General features: G+C 46.4%; 1 protein-coding gene across 1 annotated transcript in view; it reads left to right on the top strand.

Annotated features, from left to right (window-relative positions):
• Positions 1 to 15,184, top strand: part of IGSF3 (immunoglobulin superfamily member 3) — a 98,186-nt gene that overhangs the window by 58,317 nt on the left and 24,685 nt on the right. Inside the window, exons 4-6 of the mRNA XM_007452637.1 lie at positions 5,202 to 5,612; positions 9,700 to 10,089; positions 14,482 to 14,883. Of these exons, the coding sequence (XP_007452699.1) occupies positions 5,202 to 5,612; positions 9,700 to 10,089; positions 14,482 to 14,883 (1,203 nt within the window). The remainder of the gene's footprint in view (positions 1 to 5,201; positions 5,613 to 9,699; positions 10,090 to 14,481; positions 14,884 to 15,184) is intronic.

The following is a 15,184-nucleotide window of genomic DNA, read 5'->3' as shown; positions in this document are numbered from 1 at the left end:
TTCCGATCCACGAACATGGTATATTTCTCCATCTGTTTGTGTCATCTTTGTTTTCTTTCATCAGTGTCTTAGTTTTCTGAGTACAGGTCTTTTACCTCCTTAGGTAGGTTTATTCCTAGGTATTTTATTCTTTTTGTTGCAATGGTGAATGGGATTGTTTCCTTAATTTCTCTTTCTGATCTTTCATTGTTAGTGTATAGGAATGCAAGAGACTTCTGTACATTAATTTTGTATCCTGCAACTTTACCAGATTCATTGATGAGCTCGAGTAGTTTTCTGGTGGCGTCTTTAGGATTCTCTATGTATAGTATCATGTCATCTGCAAACAGTGACAGTTTTACTTCTTCTTTTCCAGTTTGTATTTCTTTTTCTTCTCTAATTGCTGTGGCTAGGACTTCCAAAACTATGTTGAATAATAGTGGCGAGAGTAGACATCCTTGTCTTGTTCCTGATCTTAGAGGAAATGCTTTCAGTTTTTCACCATTGAGAATGATGTTTGCTGTGGTTTTGTCATACATGGCCTTTATTATGTTGAGGTAGGTTCCCTCTATGCCCACTTTCTGGCGAGTTTTTATCATGAATGGGTGTTGAATTTTGTCAGAAGGTTTTCCTGCATCTATTGAGGTGATCATATGGCTTTTATTCTTCAATTTGTTAATATGGTATATCACATTGATTGATTTGCATATATTGAAGAATCCTTGCATCCCTGGGATAAATCCCACTTGATCATGGTGTATGATCCTTTTAATGTGTTGTTGGAGTCTGTTTGCTAGTATTTTATTGAGGATTTTTGCGTCTGTATTCATCAGTGATACTGGTCTGTAATCTTCTTTTTTTGTAATCTCTTTGTTTGGTTTTGGTATTGGGGTGATGGTGGCCTCGTAGAATGAGTTTGGGAGTGTTGCTTCCTCTGCAGTGTTTTGGAAGAGGTTGAGAGGGATGGGTGTTAGCTCTTCTCTTAATGTTTGATAAAGTTCACCTGTGAAGCCATCTGGCCCTGGACTTTTTCTTGTTGGAAGATTTTTAATCACAGTTTCAATTTCATTACTTGTGATTGGTCTGTTCATATTTTCGATTTCTTCCTGATTCTGTCTTGGAAGATTGTACCTTTCTAAGAATTTGTCCATTTCTTCCAGGTTGTCCATTTTATTGGCATAGAGTTGCTTGTAGTAGTCTCTTAGTATGCTTTGTATTTCTGCAGTGTCTGTTGTAACTTCTCCTTTTTCATTTCTAATTTTATTGATTTGAGTCCTCTCCCTCTTTTTCTTGATGAGTCTGGCTAAAGGTTTACCAATTTAGTTTCTCTTCTCAAAGAACCAGCTTTTAGTTTTATTGATCTTTGCTATTGCTTTCTTTGTTTCTATTTCATTTATTTCTGCTCTGATCTTTATGATTTCTTTCCTTCTGCTAACTTTGGGTTTTGTTTGTTTTTCTTTCTCTAGTTCCTTTAGGTGTAAGGTTAGATTGTTTATTTGAGAGTTTTCTTGTTTCTTGAGGTAGGCTTGGTATTGCTATAAACTTCCCTCTTAGTACTGCTTTTGCTGCATCCCATAGGTTTTGGATTGTCGTGTTTTCATTGTAATTTGTCTCTATGTATTTTTTTATTTCCTCTTTGATTTCTTCAGTGATCTCTTGGTTATTTAGTAACATATTGTTTAGTCTCCATGTACTTGTGTTTTTTACGTTTTTTTCCCTGTAATTGATTTCTAATCTCATGGCATTGTGGTCAGAAAAGATGCTTGATATGATTCCAATTTTCTTAAATTTACCGAGGCTTGATTTGTGACCCAAGATGTGATCTGTCCTGGAGAATGTTCCATGTGCATTTGAGAAGAAAGTGTAATCTGCTGTTTTGGATGGAATTGTTCTTTAAATATCAATTAAATCTATCTGGTCTGTTGTGTCATTTACAGCTTGTTTTTTCTTATTAATTTTCTGTTTGGATGATCTGTCCTTTGGTGTAAGTGAGGTGTTAAAGTCCCCCACTATTATAGTGTTACTGTCGATTTCCTCTTTTATAGCTGTTAGCAGTTGCCTTATGTATTGAGGTGCTCCTATGTGGGGTGCATATATATTTACAATTGTTATATCTTCTTCTTGGATTGATCCCTTGATCATTATGTAGTGTCCTTCCTTGTCTCTTGTAACATTCTTAATTTTAAAGTCTATTTTATCTGATATGAGTATTGCGACTCCGGCTTTCTTTTGATTTCCATTTGCATGGAATATCTTTTTCCATCCCCTCACTTTCAGTCTGCATGTGTCCCTAGGTCTGAAGTGGGTCTCGTGTAGACAGCATATATATGGGTCTTTTTTTGTATCCATTCGGCAAGCCTGTGTCCTTTGGTTAGAGCGTTTAATCCATTCACGTTTAAGGTAATTATCGATATGTATGTTTCTATGACCATTTCCTTAATTGTTTTGGGTTTGTTTTTGTAGGTCCTTTTCTTCTCTTGTGTTTCCCACTTATAGAAGTTCCTGTAGCATTTGTTGTAGAGCTGGTTTGGTGGTGCTGAATTCTCTTAGCTTTTTTTTGTCTGTAAAGCTTTTGATTTCTTCATCAAATCTGAATGAGATCCTTGCCAGGTAGAGTAATCTTGGTTGTAGGTTCTTCCCTTTCATCACTTTAAATATATCATGCCACTCCCTTCTAGCTTGTAGAGTTACTGCTGAGAAATCAGCTGTTAACCTTATGGGAGTTCCCTTGTATGTTATTTGTTGCTTTTCCCTTGTTACTTTCAATAATTTTTCTTTGTCTTTAATTTTTGCCAATTTGATTACTATGTGTCTTGGCGTGTTTCTCCTGGGGTTTACCCTGCCTGGGACTCTCTGCGCTTCCTGGACTTGGGTGGCTATTTCCTTTCCCATGTTAGAGAAGTTTTCTACTATAATCTCTTCAAATATTTTCTCCGGTTCCCTTCTCTCTCTCTTATCCTTCTGGGACCCCTGTAATGTGAATGTTGTTACATTTAATGTTGTCCCAGAGGTCTCTTAGCCTGTCTTCGTTTCTTTTCATTCTTTTTTCTTTATTCTGTTCCACAGCAGTGAATTCCACCATTCTGTCTTCCAGGTCACTTATCCGTTCTTCTGCCTCAGTTATGCTGCTATTGATTCCTTCTAGTGTATTTTTCATTTCAGTTATTGTATTGTTCATCTGTGTTTGTTTGGTTTTTAATTCTTCTAGGTCTTCGTTAAACATTTCTTGCATCTTCTCGATCTTTGCCTCCATTCTTTTTCCAAGGTCCTGGATCATCTTCACTATCATTATTCTGAATTTTTTTCCTGGAAGGTTGCCTATCACCGCTTCATTTAGTTGTTTTTCTGCGGTTTTATCTTGTTCCTTCATCTGGTACAAAGTGCTCTGCCTTTTCATTTTGTCTGTCTTTCTGTGAATGTGGTTTTCGTTTCACAGGCTGCAAAATTGTAGTTCTTCTTGCTTCTGCTGTCTGCCCTCTGGTGGATGAGGCCATCTAAGAGGTTTGTGCAAGCCTCCTGATGGGAAGCACTGGTGGTGGGTAGAGCTGGGTGGTGTTCTCAATGATGGGCCTTTGGAACGTGGCTCTGAGCTGCCTGGGGCGCTGCTGAGTCAGGAAGCTAATGCAGCTGCAGGACCGTGCTCAGACCTGAAGTGGGTCTGTGTGTCTTTTGGCTCCACAGAGTGAGGAATTTTGCACCAGCTGTCTCCCTTGGCCCCTGGATGATGGAGGGAGCTGGAGGAGAAAGGAGAGGGATTTCATTGTGGACTGCTCTGCGCCACAGTGTTTGCCATTGTGAAGGGTCAGAAATATCAAGGCTGTTCTGTTTTTCTGTCCACCTCATAATTTCCAGGCTTAATTGTGATAGTGAAAACTAGAAATTAAGATTTCGACCCTTCACATCAGAGAGAGTGTCATGTTTAGTCTCCGCAGGAAACTGCTGACCAGGTGACCACAGAGGAAATCTCATTGCTTGCCTGACTCATCCCCATACCATGGCTTCCTTCCAGCCCACGAACATGACACATGTTGACACATGAATAATATGAAAATTAAACCTACTAAAAAATCGAGGCTGCTGCTGCTTCTCTCTACCACAACCTTTACTTATTTATTTATGTATGGCTGCTTTGGGTCTTCGTTGCTGCGCACGGGCTTTCTCTAGTTGTGTCGAGCGGGGGCTACTCTTTGTTGTGGTGCACGGGCTTCTCATTGTGGTGGCTTCTGTTGTTGCAGAGCACGGGCTCTAGGCGCATGGGCTTCAGTAGTTGTGGCTTGCGGGCTCAGTAGTTGTGGCTCGTGGGCTCTAGAGCACAGGCTCAGTAGTTGTGCTGCGTGGGGTTAGTTGCTCTGTGGCATGTGGGGTCTTCCTGGACCAGGGCTCGAACCCGTGTCTCCTGCATTGGCAGGTGGATTCTTAACCACTGCACCACCAGGGAAGTCCTTTTTTTTAAAAAAAAAAAAAAAAGAAAGAAAAAAAGAAGAAGAAGAAATAACCTTCCTAGTGCACTGCACTGCTGACATGGGGGTAGGGTGGCTAGAAGGGAGAAAATGAGCAAGTTGTATAGAAAATGGGAAACTCGTAGTTCCAGGAACTCTTTTTGTTTGAAGTTCAGTGAGAAGCCAAGTTACAATGTCTGGAAGCAATACCACCGTGGACAACAAAATCTTATTTGACCTGACACAGAATTCCTTTTACATGTTATTTTCAGGGAGTTCATTTATTATGTAAACTGAAATATGACCCACTTTCTTTTAAGTCTACAAACATTATTTTACTTACGTATTTTTTTATTGAAGTATAGTTGCTTTAGAATGTTTCAGGTGTACAGCAGAGTGATTCAGTTCTACACACAGATATTCTTTTTCAGATGGCTTCCCATTATAGGTTATTACAAGATATTGAATATAGTTCTCTGTGCTATATAGTAAGTCCTTTTATATATAGTAGTGTATATCTGTTAATCTCGAATTCTGAATTTATCCCTCTGCCCCCAAAAGTCACTTTTTATCTGAGTGTTTTTGAAATATCAACCAGGTAAGTGTAAGCGCCAAAAAATTGTAGTCCAAATCCAAACAGAAAAGTCGTTCGGTTTCTGTGCCATCTGGGGTCCTCCATGGCCACAACAGGGACTGTCGAAGGCTGGTGGGTGGGAGCTCAGCCCCACAAGTGTAAGATCTGTGGCTTTGTGACTGTGTCCCATGGCTGTTCCTGTGTTGCAGTGATCCCGGACTCCCTGCAGTCCACTGCTGTGCGCCACACTCTGCACAGAGTGGAGCAGGACCCCCTAGAGCTCACGTGTGAGGTGGCCACGGAGACGTTGCAGCACAGCCACCTGTCCGTGGCCTGGCTACGGCAGCGGGGCGGCGAGAAGCCGGTGGAGGTCATTGCCCTGAGCCGGGATTTTGTGCTGCAGTCGAGCAGCGACTACGCGCAGAGGCAGAGCCTGGGGGAGGTGCGCCTGGACAAGCTGGGGAGCAGCACCTTCCGCCTCACCGTCTTCCACTTGCAGCCCTCCGACCAGGGCGAGTTCTACTGCGAGGCCACCGAGTGGATCCAGGACCCAGACGGCTCATGGTACCCGATGACCCGAAAGCGTTCCGAGGGGACTGTGGTCAACGTCCAGCCCACCGGTCAGTCTCTCGTCCCCACTCTCTGTCTGGCAGGGAGGGTGGTCAGACAGGCTGTGCAGACTCTTCTGGCGATTCTGCAAGTACCCGGGGTACATAGGGCCCAGGTATCCCAAGCCCTGACCTTCTCAGGCTGCACTCCCCCGGCCCCTGAGTCCAGCTGGGCCCTCGACCAGAGCTAAAAGCCATTGCTTGACTGCCTCAGCTGGGCTGGAGGCAGGTGTTCCGTGGGCCTTCTGTTCCCTGGTTTGGTTGGAAGGTGGTGGCGTGCCGTCATGGAGCTGCAGCAAGTGCCCAAGGGCCTTTCCTTATGTTACTGCTCACCTTCAGTGAGGGGCTGCCATTGTCCCGGTGAGCGGAGTTGTGGTTTGTGGGAGGTGAGCTGGGGCATCTGAGGCACAGGTCGGGGGCCCCCTTCAGGACCTGTAGTTTGACACCCTGCCACCCCCACCCCATCCCATTTGCTCAAGTCAGATGGCGGTGGTCTTGGTCTTTGCATAGCTTTCCTGCCACCTGTTCTTCTGCCATCCTAAGGGTGTGCTTCAGACTTTACCTAATAGCACAGATTCCCAGGCTCAGGCAGTACAGATTCCTGAATCAGGCTTCTGGGGTGGGGCCTGGGAAGCTGGATTTTCAGTACACTTCCACTGTCTATGCTTTGTCAGGTGCAGAGCTAGAAGTAAAAGGGCAGAAGCGACTCTCTGGATATCTAATGGGTGTGAGGGCTTTTACGAGAAGGGTTGGGCTTCTGCGCTGGGAGCACTTTATCTGCTCTGTAGGACCCAGAGCATTTAGCAGCTTCTGGAACTTCCGGTACTAAACCTACAGAAGGCACTTTATTTCATATTTATCCCTTCCCTTCCTGGATGGTGTTAAGAGCAGCTTCAAAAGTCTGGGCCAGATTTTAAGTCTTAGCGCTTTCAAATTAGGTTGCATCAGTTAATCTTCTTTATTTTAATCTTACCAATTTGGAATGAGGATTTTTTTGAATTTGCCCAGCAAATGTATCCAGACGAAGCCAGCAAAGGGAAAACTAGGTGAAAAAATAGTTGATGACTTCACTCTGTGTCTGTGCTGTTCTGGTTCAGTGGTTGTAGCCCCAGTGCTGCCCTTCTCTTAGTTGATGTCAGTCAACACTTAGTAAGTCTCTGCAACGCTGCAGGTGTGGCGATAGGCATGGGGGATTCAGAGATGAATAACGCTTGGTCCCTGCACTCAGGGAACTAACTACAGATGTGAAAGCCAGTGGCTGAGTGAAGGGTGCCCTGGGAGCATGGTGAATGTAAAGTGTTCTTGCAACCATGTTTTCCCTGGGTGGGGTGGTTGAGGAAAATTCAGGAAAACCAACGCATTTGGTTACTTGAGCTGAGCCTTGAAGCTTGAGCAGACATCAGGAGGAGACGCATAAAGGTACAGAATTGTTTGACCAGCTTGGCAAGCACAGAGAAGTCAAGGGTGAGCAGGTGTTGAGTTCCGGATAGGAGTGGTGAGAGGAGATAGGAAAGGTGGCCTGAAGCCCACATGCTAGAATGTGAGCTTGGCCTTGACCCTGTGGTCCGAGCATTTCAAGTTGTTCTCCTTAGAATCTTAGGAGTCCTGTAGAGGTGCCTGAGCGGTCGCTTGTGGGTGGGCATGTGTGTGTGTGTTCATGTGCACGGGTGCATGCCATGGGGTGCTTGAGGAGGGCGTATGGGGGTCGCGGTGTTCCCCCTTTGCCTGAACCAAATGTTTTCTGTATTGGGCAGCAAAAGACTTTGTATGAGGAAAGGAAGGTCTCTCCGCTACCGCCCCGCCTGAGCATAGCTTGAAAACCACTGCTGCCAACATTTGGAGGAGGGAATAGAGATTTTTAAGCAGAGAGTGACACAATCAGGCCTGGGTTTTAGAAGGGAACAACCATGGAGGCCACCTAGTGTTGACTAAACAGGTTGGGTCTGAAGTTGGGAGACCAGGTAGGGAAGGGCTGTTAAGGCCAGGGCTAGCTCAGTGGCAGTGACCTAGGAAGCGGGCAGTGGGTGCTCGAGGCAACAGAATGGAGAGTATTGTGGAAGGAGGAATCCGAGGCTGGGGCTCAGGAATTGTGGAATTGTGATAAGGAGGGATGAGGCAATGTGCCAAGTCTTGCTTGAGAGCCTCTGCTTCCCCTTCAGTGGCAGCACTGGGTGTCTTTGCATTTGTTCTTGGAAATTTTGATCAAGGAATCCATCCCGCAAGCGGACCTTCATAGAGATGCTCAGCATGTGAAGCACCCAGCACGTGATCAGACGTGGCACTCAGAGGCTGAGCTTGGGAGCGATGAGGGCCCAGGATAACTGTGGCAGTAAGAGGTGGTCAGGGGAGCAGGTTCGAGAGACAGAGTGGTCAGGCCAGCGGGAGAAGCAGCAGGAGGGATGGTGTCATGGACCCAAGGGAAGAGAGCTGGTCCAGAGGCTATAACATACTTGAGAAACGCCTTTGGTTGTGATGGGCAGGGGGTGTCATTGGGGACATTTGCTGGGTCAGGGAAGTGTGGGAGAAGGCCCAAAGCCAAATTTCAGTGAGCCGAGGAGTGAGGGGGTATTGGAAAAAGCGTAAATCGATTTATGGAGGTTTAATTGACTGGGTATAACAAGGGCAAACGGCTGTGCAGAAAAGAGGATGGTTTGCCCTGAATCTCATCTTCAACCTGGGAATGTGAAAGCTTCACCAAGCCACGGGGAATAGGAATGTGGGAGCAGCACTCTTGGGATTGCTGTGTTTTTTAGGGAAATAGGATTCTCATCTGCTTGAAGAGTGCATGGGATAGGGGGATAAGAATGGGGCAGGGGCCTTAAAGATAAGATACCACTTCAAGATAGTGGTAACAGCATGGAAATGCCAGTGTGGGGAAGGCAGTCGAGATTGGAGCTAATGGATATACAAGGAATTCAAACATCCCTGTAAATGCGATTCTCCAGTCAATGTTTTCTTCAGAGGAATAGAGCTAGAACTGGGAGGGGAAGGACTTGGGCAGTACTTACAACTGCAGCCTCTCCCACCCAAGGCTCTGTGACTCTGTTTTCCAGGACCCTTCACTCCTTTGTCTTCTGCCACGGGTGCCTGTGAGATACGATCATTGTCTCACGGCATTGACAGTCACCATACACCGTTACATGGTGTGTGGGACAGTTAGTGGCGATGAGCCCTTGATCACCACCAGCTACACTTTGAGACCCATAGTTTTAAAATATAAAGATTTCCAGGTTCCATCCACCGACTGACTCGACTGGTGTGGGGATGGGAACCTAGCATTGATCACTTAACAGCCCCCCCCCCCCCCCCCCCGCCCCCATGTCTGGTTTAACTCCCAGCTCTTTGAAGGGTGCTTGGGTTCATTGACCATTTCAGAGGTCATCTGGCTGTCCTTGGAAGTAGGTACTTTTCCACTCCATCTTTCTAGAGATTTGATCTGACAGGTGATAGATTAGTGAAAAGACATTAGTTTTCACTTTTCCTATGCAGTTTTGTTAGGGATTGTCTTACCTGTGTCTTATTTCCAGTATTCACTTGGGGGTGGAGGATATCTTTCTCTCTCTCTCTCCAGATAGATAGATAGATAGATAGAGAGAGAGAGAGAGAGAGAGAGAGAGATGGATAGATAGATAGAATGTTTATTTGGATTGGGGTCAGCACCTGGGGCACTGGGTAATTTGTCTCACAAGTCTCAGCAGGGTCATGTCTATAATATTTACTGAAAATATTTGTAATTCTGATGCTTTAATGGAGTTCTGGGCATATAGATCAAGGATGGACCTTTGTAATCTGCTGTGCAAGTGAAATTAGGAGTGATATTGCTTGCTGATCTCAGAGTCTAACCTAGGGCATTATACGCTGCAGACAGAGCCCTGTTGACTTGACTGGGATAACAAGCCCTTTAGACTCTCTGGGTCTGGCTACCTTTGAGCTCTCTCTGTGATATTCGAGAGTTTTTCTCTCAAGACAAGTGTGGAGGTGTCTTCCCAGTAGTCATCTTGGTGAGAAGGTGTGGGTGGTGGGAATTTGCTGATGCAGTTTGGAGAGCTGGGGCCCTCGGTCACCCAGAATGCATCCGTTCTGTTATTTGTTTTCTCAGACAAAGAGTTCACCGTTCGGCTGGAGACCGACAAGCGGCTGTATACGGTAGGTGAACCGGCGGAGTTCAGGTGCATCCTGGAGGGGCAGAACACTCCCGACCGTTACTTTGCCGTCTCCTGGGCCTTCAACAGCTCGCTCATTGCCAGCATGGGGCCGAATGCTGTGCCGGTCCTCAACAGTGAGTTCACCCATCGGGAGGCCAGGGGCCAGCTCAAAGTGGCCAAGGAGAGCGACAGTGTCTTCGTGCTGAAGATTTACCACCTCCGCCAGGAGGACAGTGGGAAATACAACTGTCGTGTGACAGAGAGAGAGAAAACAGTCACCGGGGAATTCATCGACAAGGAGAGCAAGCGTCCCAAGAACATCCCCATCGTCGTCCTCCCCATCAGTAAGTGCAGGGATGTGCTGCTTCCTCCTCCTCCCGCTGGTCTGGTTCAGTAGCTAGCACCATCTGACAGAAGTCGGGGGAGAGGGGAAGAGCTATGGGGAGGGAAGGGCAGGGCAGGGCAGGTTCAGTCCGAGCTGGCAGAGAAAACCTGTTACCCCCTCTCCTTTCTCCAGCTCACCTGCCCACACTTAGCAATCCCCCCACCCTGGTAGGCAGAGCGTCGGGTGTATGTTTGCAGGCTGGAGAGGGGCACGGCAGATCCTAGTGCTAGCAGCTCTGTGTAAACGCCTGCAGTGCCAGCTCAGCCTGGATGCCAACCAGGAATCCAGGACAGCTGTTTGCTCCTGTGTGGGAATTAAGTCCCAGAAGAAGTGGGTGGATGCCTGTCTTGAAATCTCACTTAAGAGGGTTGGTCTTTTATGGGAGGATTTTAAATGCTAAAGCGCATTATTAAGGAAGATTCGCTCTCTGGGTTTTGGAGGTATAGGGATTGGCATTACCCTAATTGTCTATCCCCTATCGGAATTGGGTTTTTAAACGTCAGTGGATGGGACCTCTCACATCTTCCTGGAGCACAGGCTTTTAGAGCTTAGCTTATTTCCAAGGCTGCTTAGGTGGGCTCCCCGCCTCCTTGTAGCTGGCATTGTCTGGGTGGGTATCAGTCAGGACTGGGGACTCGGGGGACTGCCTGTGTTTGCTTATGTTGGGTTTAATTATCCATAGTATCAGGATGTTCTCATTAATATCTCATTTCTCTCATAGTTTTGTTTTTAGTAAAATGAGAATACTTAGAATGCCCTGATTTTAAGCAAGATGGTGAAGTTTTTAAGCTAACCTTTAACCTTTTGCTCCACTGCTCAAGCTGTTCTTTCTCTCAGCCCTGTAATGATTCCCTTTTCATTTTTATCTACACTTTTACATATTTAATATAGTTTCAAGTGTGAAGAAAGGAAACAGACAACAGGGGTCTTGCCACTCTTTTTTTTCTTTTCTCACCAACAGGATGACTTTCCTTTGTGCTTTTTTTTTTAAAAAAAAATCTCTCTCTCACACGCATCTCATCTTGAAATTCTTTTCTTTCTTAGACTGTTTCCCCCTGCAATGCCTAGCATGGTGCTTTGCGTAGGGTAGGTGCTTGCTGAATGGAATTTGTTAAACTGGATGCCCACTCTCTTTAGTATTTTCCTGTCGGACTGCGCCTGCCTTAACCATGGTCTCTACTTTTAAATCTGCAACTAATTCCTCATTGTTCTATAAGGATCCAGTGAAGGGCAGCCACACTGTGTACTTCCCTATTTTTTGTACTAAGAGATTTCCTCCATCCCCTTCCAAGAACTTGTTTGATGATCTGTGGCCTGCTATATTGCTTTTCCAGCAGATAACTGGGTAGTTAAAGTCCCCCAGCACCACCAGATCCTGCCCCAAGGCCACTTGGGTAAGTCTACCAAAGAACGACAGTGATCACATCGGTAATGGTGATAATAAAAACTCGGATTTTAATGGCGCTTTTCCCCTCAAGAGCCCAAAGTGCTTCTGCGTGTATCATTTCCTTCTCCACTCCCACCCCTCCAATCCTTGGAGAGGCCAGTATTCTATTCATCCTGTGAATGAAGAGGCCAGAGCACCATACAGGGAAGTGGCTGAGCCGGTCTGATAGTGGTCGGTCGAGCTTGCATCGCATGGCAAGTATTTGCTTCTAACCCCAGACTCGCTGCTCTGCGCTTAGCCTGTGCTCCGTCATCAACCTCCTGATTGGAAATTTCGTTTGTAACCGTGCACTCAGATTCTCATTAGTTCTCTCCTAGTTTTCATTTAATCCAGAGAGTTTTAAATTGTTGGCTGCCTTTTCTCAGGCCTGAGAACACTTGTAAATAGTCTTTAACGGGCAGTCAGCACCGTGTCTGCATTTGCCTTTGCCTGGGCTGCGGAATGGTTTTGCTTCTCGTAGTTTCACATCTAACTGCGTGGTTTTTCCAGGCTTGCTCAAGTAACAGAGCACCCAACAGCAGCCCTTGTAACAAACAAGCCGGGGCTTATAGAAGATAAGAGCCCACTGGGGTGACAGCAGGGGGTGGGAGTGATGTCCTGCAAGTCATTCTTCTGCTTAAGGCAAGCAAAGGGATTTTTTTTTTTCCCCATTGATGCCGAAGTTGCCCTTCTTTAATTCCTCACTGCGAATTGATAACGCTGGAGGTGAGTCATTAATGAGTCTTTAATCTGAAGAGGAATATTGTTATTATTAATGAGGATGAAAAATAACTACCCCATCTAATACCCTCAGTGTCATCACCCTAAGAAGTAGGACTCTTAGTATCTCCGTTTTGCACATAAGAAATGGAAGCTTGGGGCTTCCCTGGTGGCGCAGTGCTTGAGAGTCCGCCTGCCGATGCAGGAGACCCGGGTTCGTGCCCCGTTTCGGGAGGATCCCACATGCCGCGGAGCGGCTGGGCCCGTGAGCCATGGCCGCTGAGCCTGCGCGTCCGGAGCCTGTGCTCCGCAAATGGGAGAGGCCACAACAGTGAGAGGCCCGCATAACGCAAGAAAAAAAAAAAGAAATGGAAGCTTGGGTAGATTAAGTAAGAGCCCCAAGATTGCAGTTAGGAAGCAGTAGACCTGGGCCTGAGCGTGGTCTGCCTGCCTCCAAATCCTTGCTTTCAGCCGCTACTGCTACAGATGTAGCTACTCAGGAGCCCTGTCATCTCCATGACTCATCTAGGTATGGCTCCTGGGAAAATTCCTATTCCGCACCCTGTCTGTCCGGACCTTTTTTCATGTGAAAGAAGCCAACCCAGAATGGGTGGCAGACCTGTTCACTATAGCAAGAGCTCCATGCCTGGGCTCAACGCTCCTCTCTGCGTGTTTCTGCCTGTGGGGGAAACACACGGGAGAAAAGATTGATTCAAATGCATGGTCGTGGGTATGCTTTTCCCCTCAGTAATTGGGTGTGCCTCTTAATCTGGGATTTGATTTACTGAATGATTTAAAATTGATGTATATGTTTCATGTGGATGGTGCCCGGAAAATTGGAGCCGAATTCGTCTGGTACTTTCTGTTTTTTAACACTTAAGGGCTTTTGGAGCTCTATAGATAATTATACAAAATAATCTATGCATAATTAAGATAGATTAAAGTATCCACACTCTTTATAAAAACAAAGAGTTAATGGGAGTAGTAAAATTAATTATGATCATGGTAACCAGTTTTTGAAAACCTACGTATTAGGTGATTTATAGACATTGTCTCATTTACTTTTTAATCTTTGAAAAACTGCACAATGTAGCACTCTCCCTATCTCATAGAAGGCGTGTAGAGCTTAAATAATTCCACTGAGGGAGTTCATACAGCTAAGTGAGGAGTGAAGGAGAGAGGAATCCTTATCCCAGAGTTTGATTGGCAGAAACTCAAGGTCAAGAGCAGTGGAACCCCAGGGCTGAAGGTGGACAGCAGCAGGAAGGCGAGCCACCGGCTTTGGTCTGTTCCTGTGTGTTAATGAAAGTATGAAAGCTTGCTCCCCACACACGCTGTGAAATGAGGCCATCTGTGCTCCGTTACTGCCCACACCCAAGCAAGCACGTGTTGTCCTCCAAATACTTCCTGTCACTTTTTTTTTTTCTATCTCCTGGTATTGCCCTGAAGGACTCAAATGGCATGTATGGATGTTCAGCTTTTATTTGACTGCTGTAGCCCCTAAATTAAGGGAAGATTCGGTGAAGTAGAATTTTCAAGGTATTCAACGTACTGAAAATCCAAGTCAGAAATTCTTGAACCCTGCTGAACACATTACAGTCACCCTTCAGATTCCGAGGGGGATTGGTTCCAGGACCGCCCCAAATCTGCGGATGCTCAAGTCCCTTATATAAAATGGCATTGGATTTGCATATAACCTGTGCACGTCATCTCTAGATTACTTATACCTAACACAATGTACATGCTATGTAAAGAGTTGCCAGTGCACAGCAAATTCAAGTTTTGCCTTTTGGAACCTACTGGAATTTTTTTTTTTTTTTTTTTTTGGCATATTTTCTATCCATGCTTGGTTGAATCCATGGATGTGGAAGCAGTGGATATGGAGGGCCTGATGAATTGCTTTGTGCCCTAAGGGTAATGTCTTTCTGTTCTGATTCAGTCTCAGGTCTTAGACGCTCATGATCCCACACGTTATCTTTGTATCCAGTAAAGGGCCTCCTAGGTTATCAGCTCTAAAATCACAGGGAGTGAAACCCAGAACCAGCCAGGGCTTGCAGCAGCAGCAAGTGTCAGAGTGCTTGCACCCTCCAAGGTCCCCTTGTACCTGAATAGAGTGACATTTGTACCCCTCCTCCTTTGATGTCAGTGGGGAGGGCTCAGTGGAGCCCAGAAAGCCCCAGCGTGGCACTCTCTCCCTCTGCACAGAGAGCAGCATCTCGGTGGAGGTGGCCAGCAATGCCAGCGTCGTCCTGGAGGGTGAGAATCTACACCTCTCCTGCAGCATCCGCACAGCGGGTAGACCACTAGGCCGCTTCTCCGTCATCTGGCAGCTGGTGGACAGGCAGAACCGCCGCAGCAACATCATGTGGCTGGACCGGGACGGCACCGTGCAGCCTGGCACGTCCTACTGGGAGCGCAGCAGCTTTGGGGGCGTCCAGATGGAGCAGGTGCAGCCCAACTCGTTCAGCCTGGGCATCTTCAACAGCAGGAGGGAGGACGAGGGCCAGTACGAATGCCACGTGACCGAATGGGTGCGGGCAGTGGATGGCGAGTGGCAGGTCGTGGGGGAACGCCGGGCCAGCACCCTCGTGTCCATCACGGCTCTCGGTAAGTAAGCTCGGCAGTCTTTTCGTGGGACCGTTGGGGAGATGTTCCCATGTCAAGACTCTTGTAGGAGATAGACGGCACCTTCCAAAGGGTTTGATTGAAGAAAGTATTTATGGAAGTGTGGATGGGGTTCAAGGAACCAACAGTGGTTCTCCATGGTGGGCCCTGGGGATGGGCAACAGCTGAGCGCTGTTACTACTCCTTGGTCTGGGTGGTAGGAGTGAAGTTGTAAGGATTCTGGCCTGGGGAGTGGTGGCCCCAGGTGGAGGAACAAAGCCCACTGCCAAAATTAACCTGGAAG

Source organism: Lipotes vexillifer, unplaced genomic scaffold (assembly GCF_000442215.2).
Source record: "Lipotes vexillifer unplaced genomic scaffold, Lipotes_vexillifer_v1.1 scaffold1343, whole genome shotgun sequence".
In the NCBI taxonomy this organism is placed as follows: domain Eukaryota; kingdom Metazoa; phylum Chordata; class Mammalia; order Artiodactyla; family Lipotidae; genus Lipotes; species Lipotes vexillifer.
This window is presented reverse-complemented; position numbering and strand designations above follow the sequence as displayed.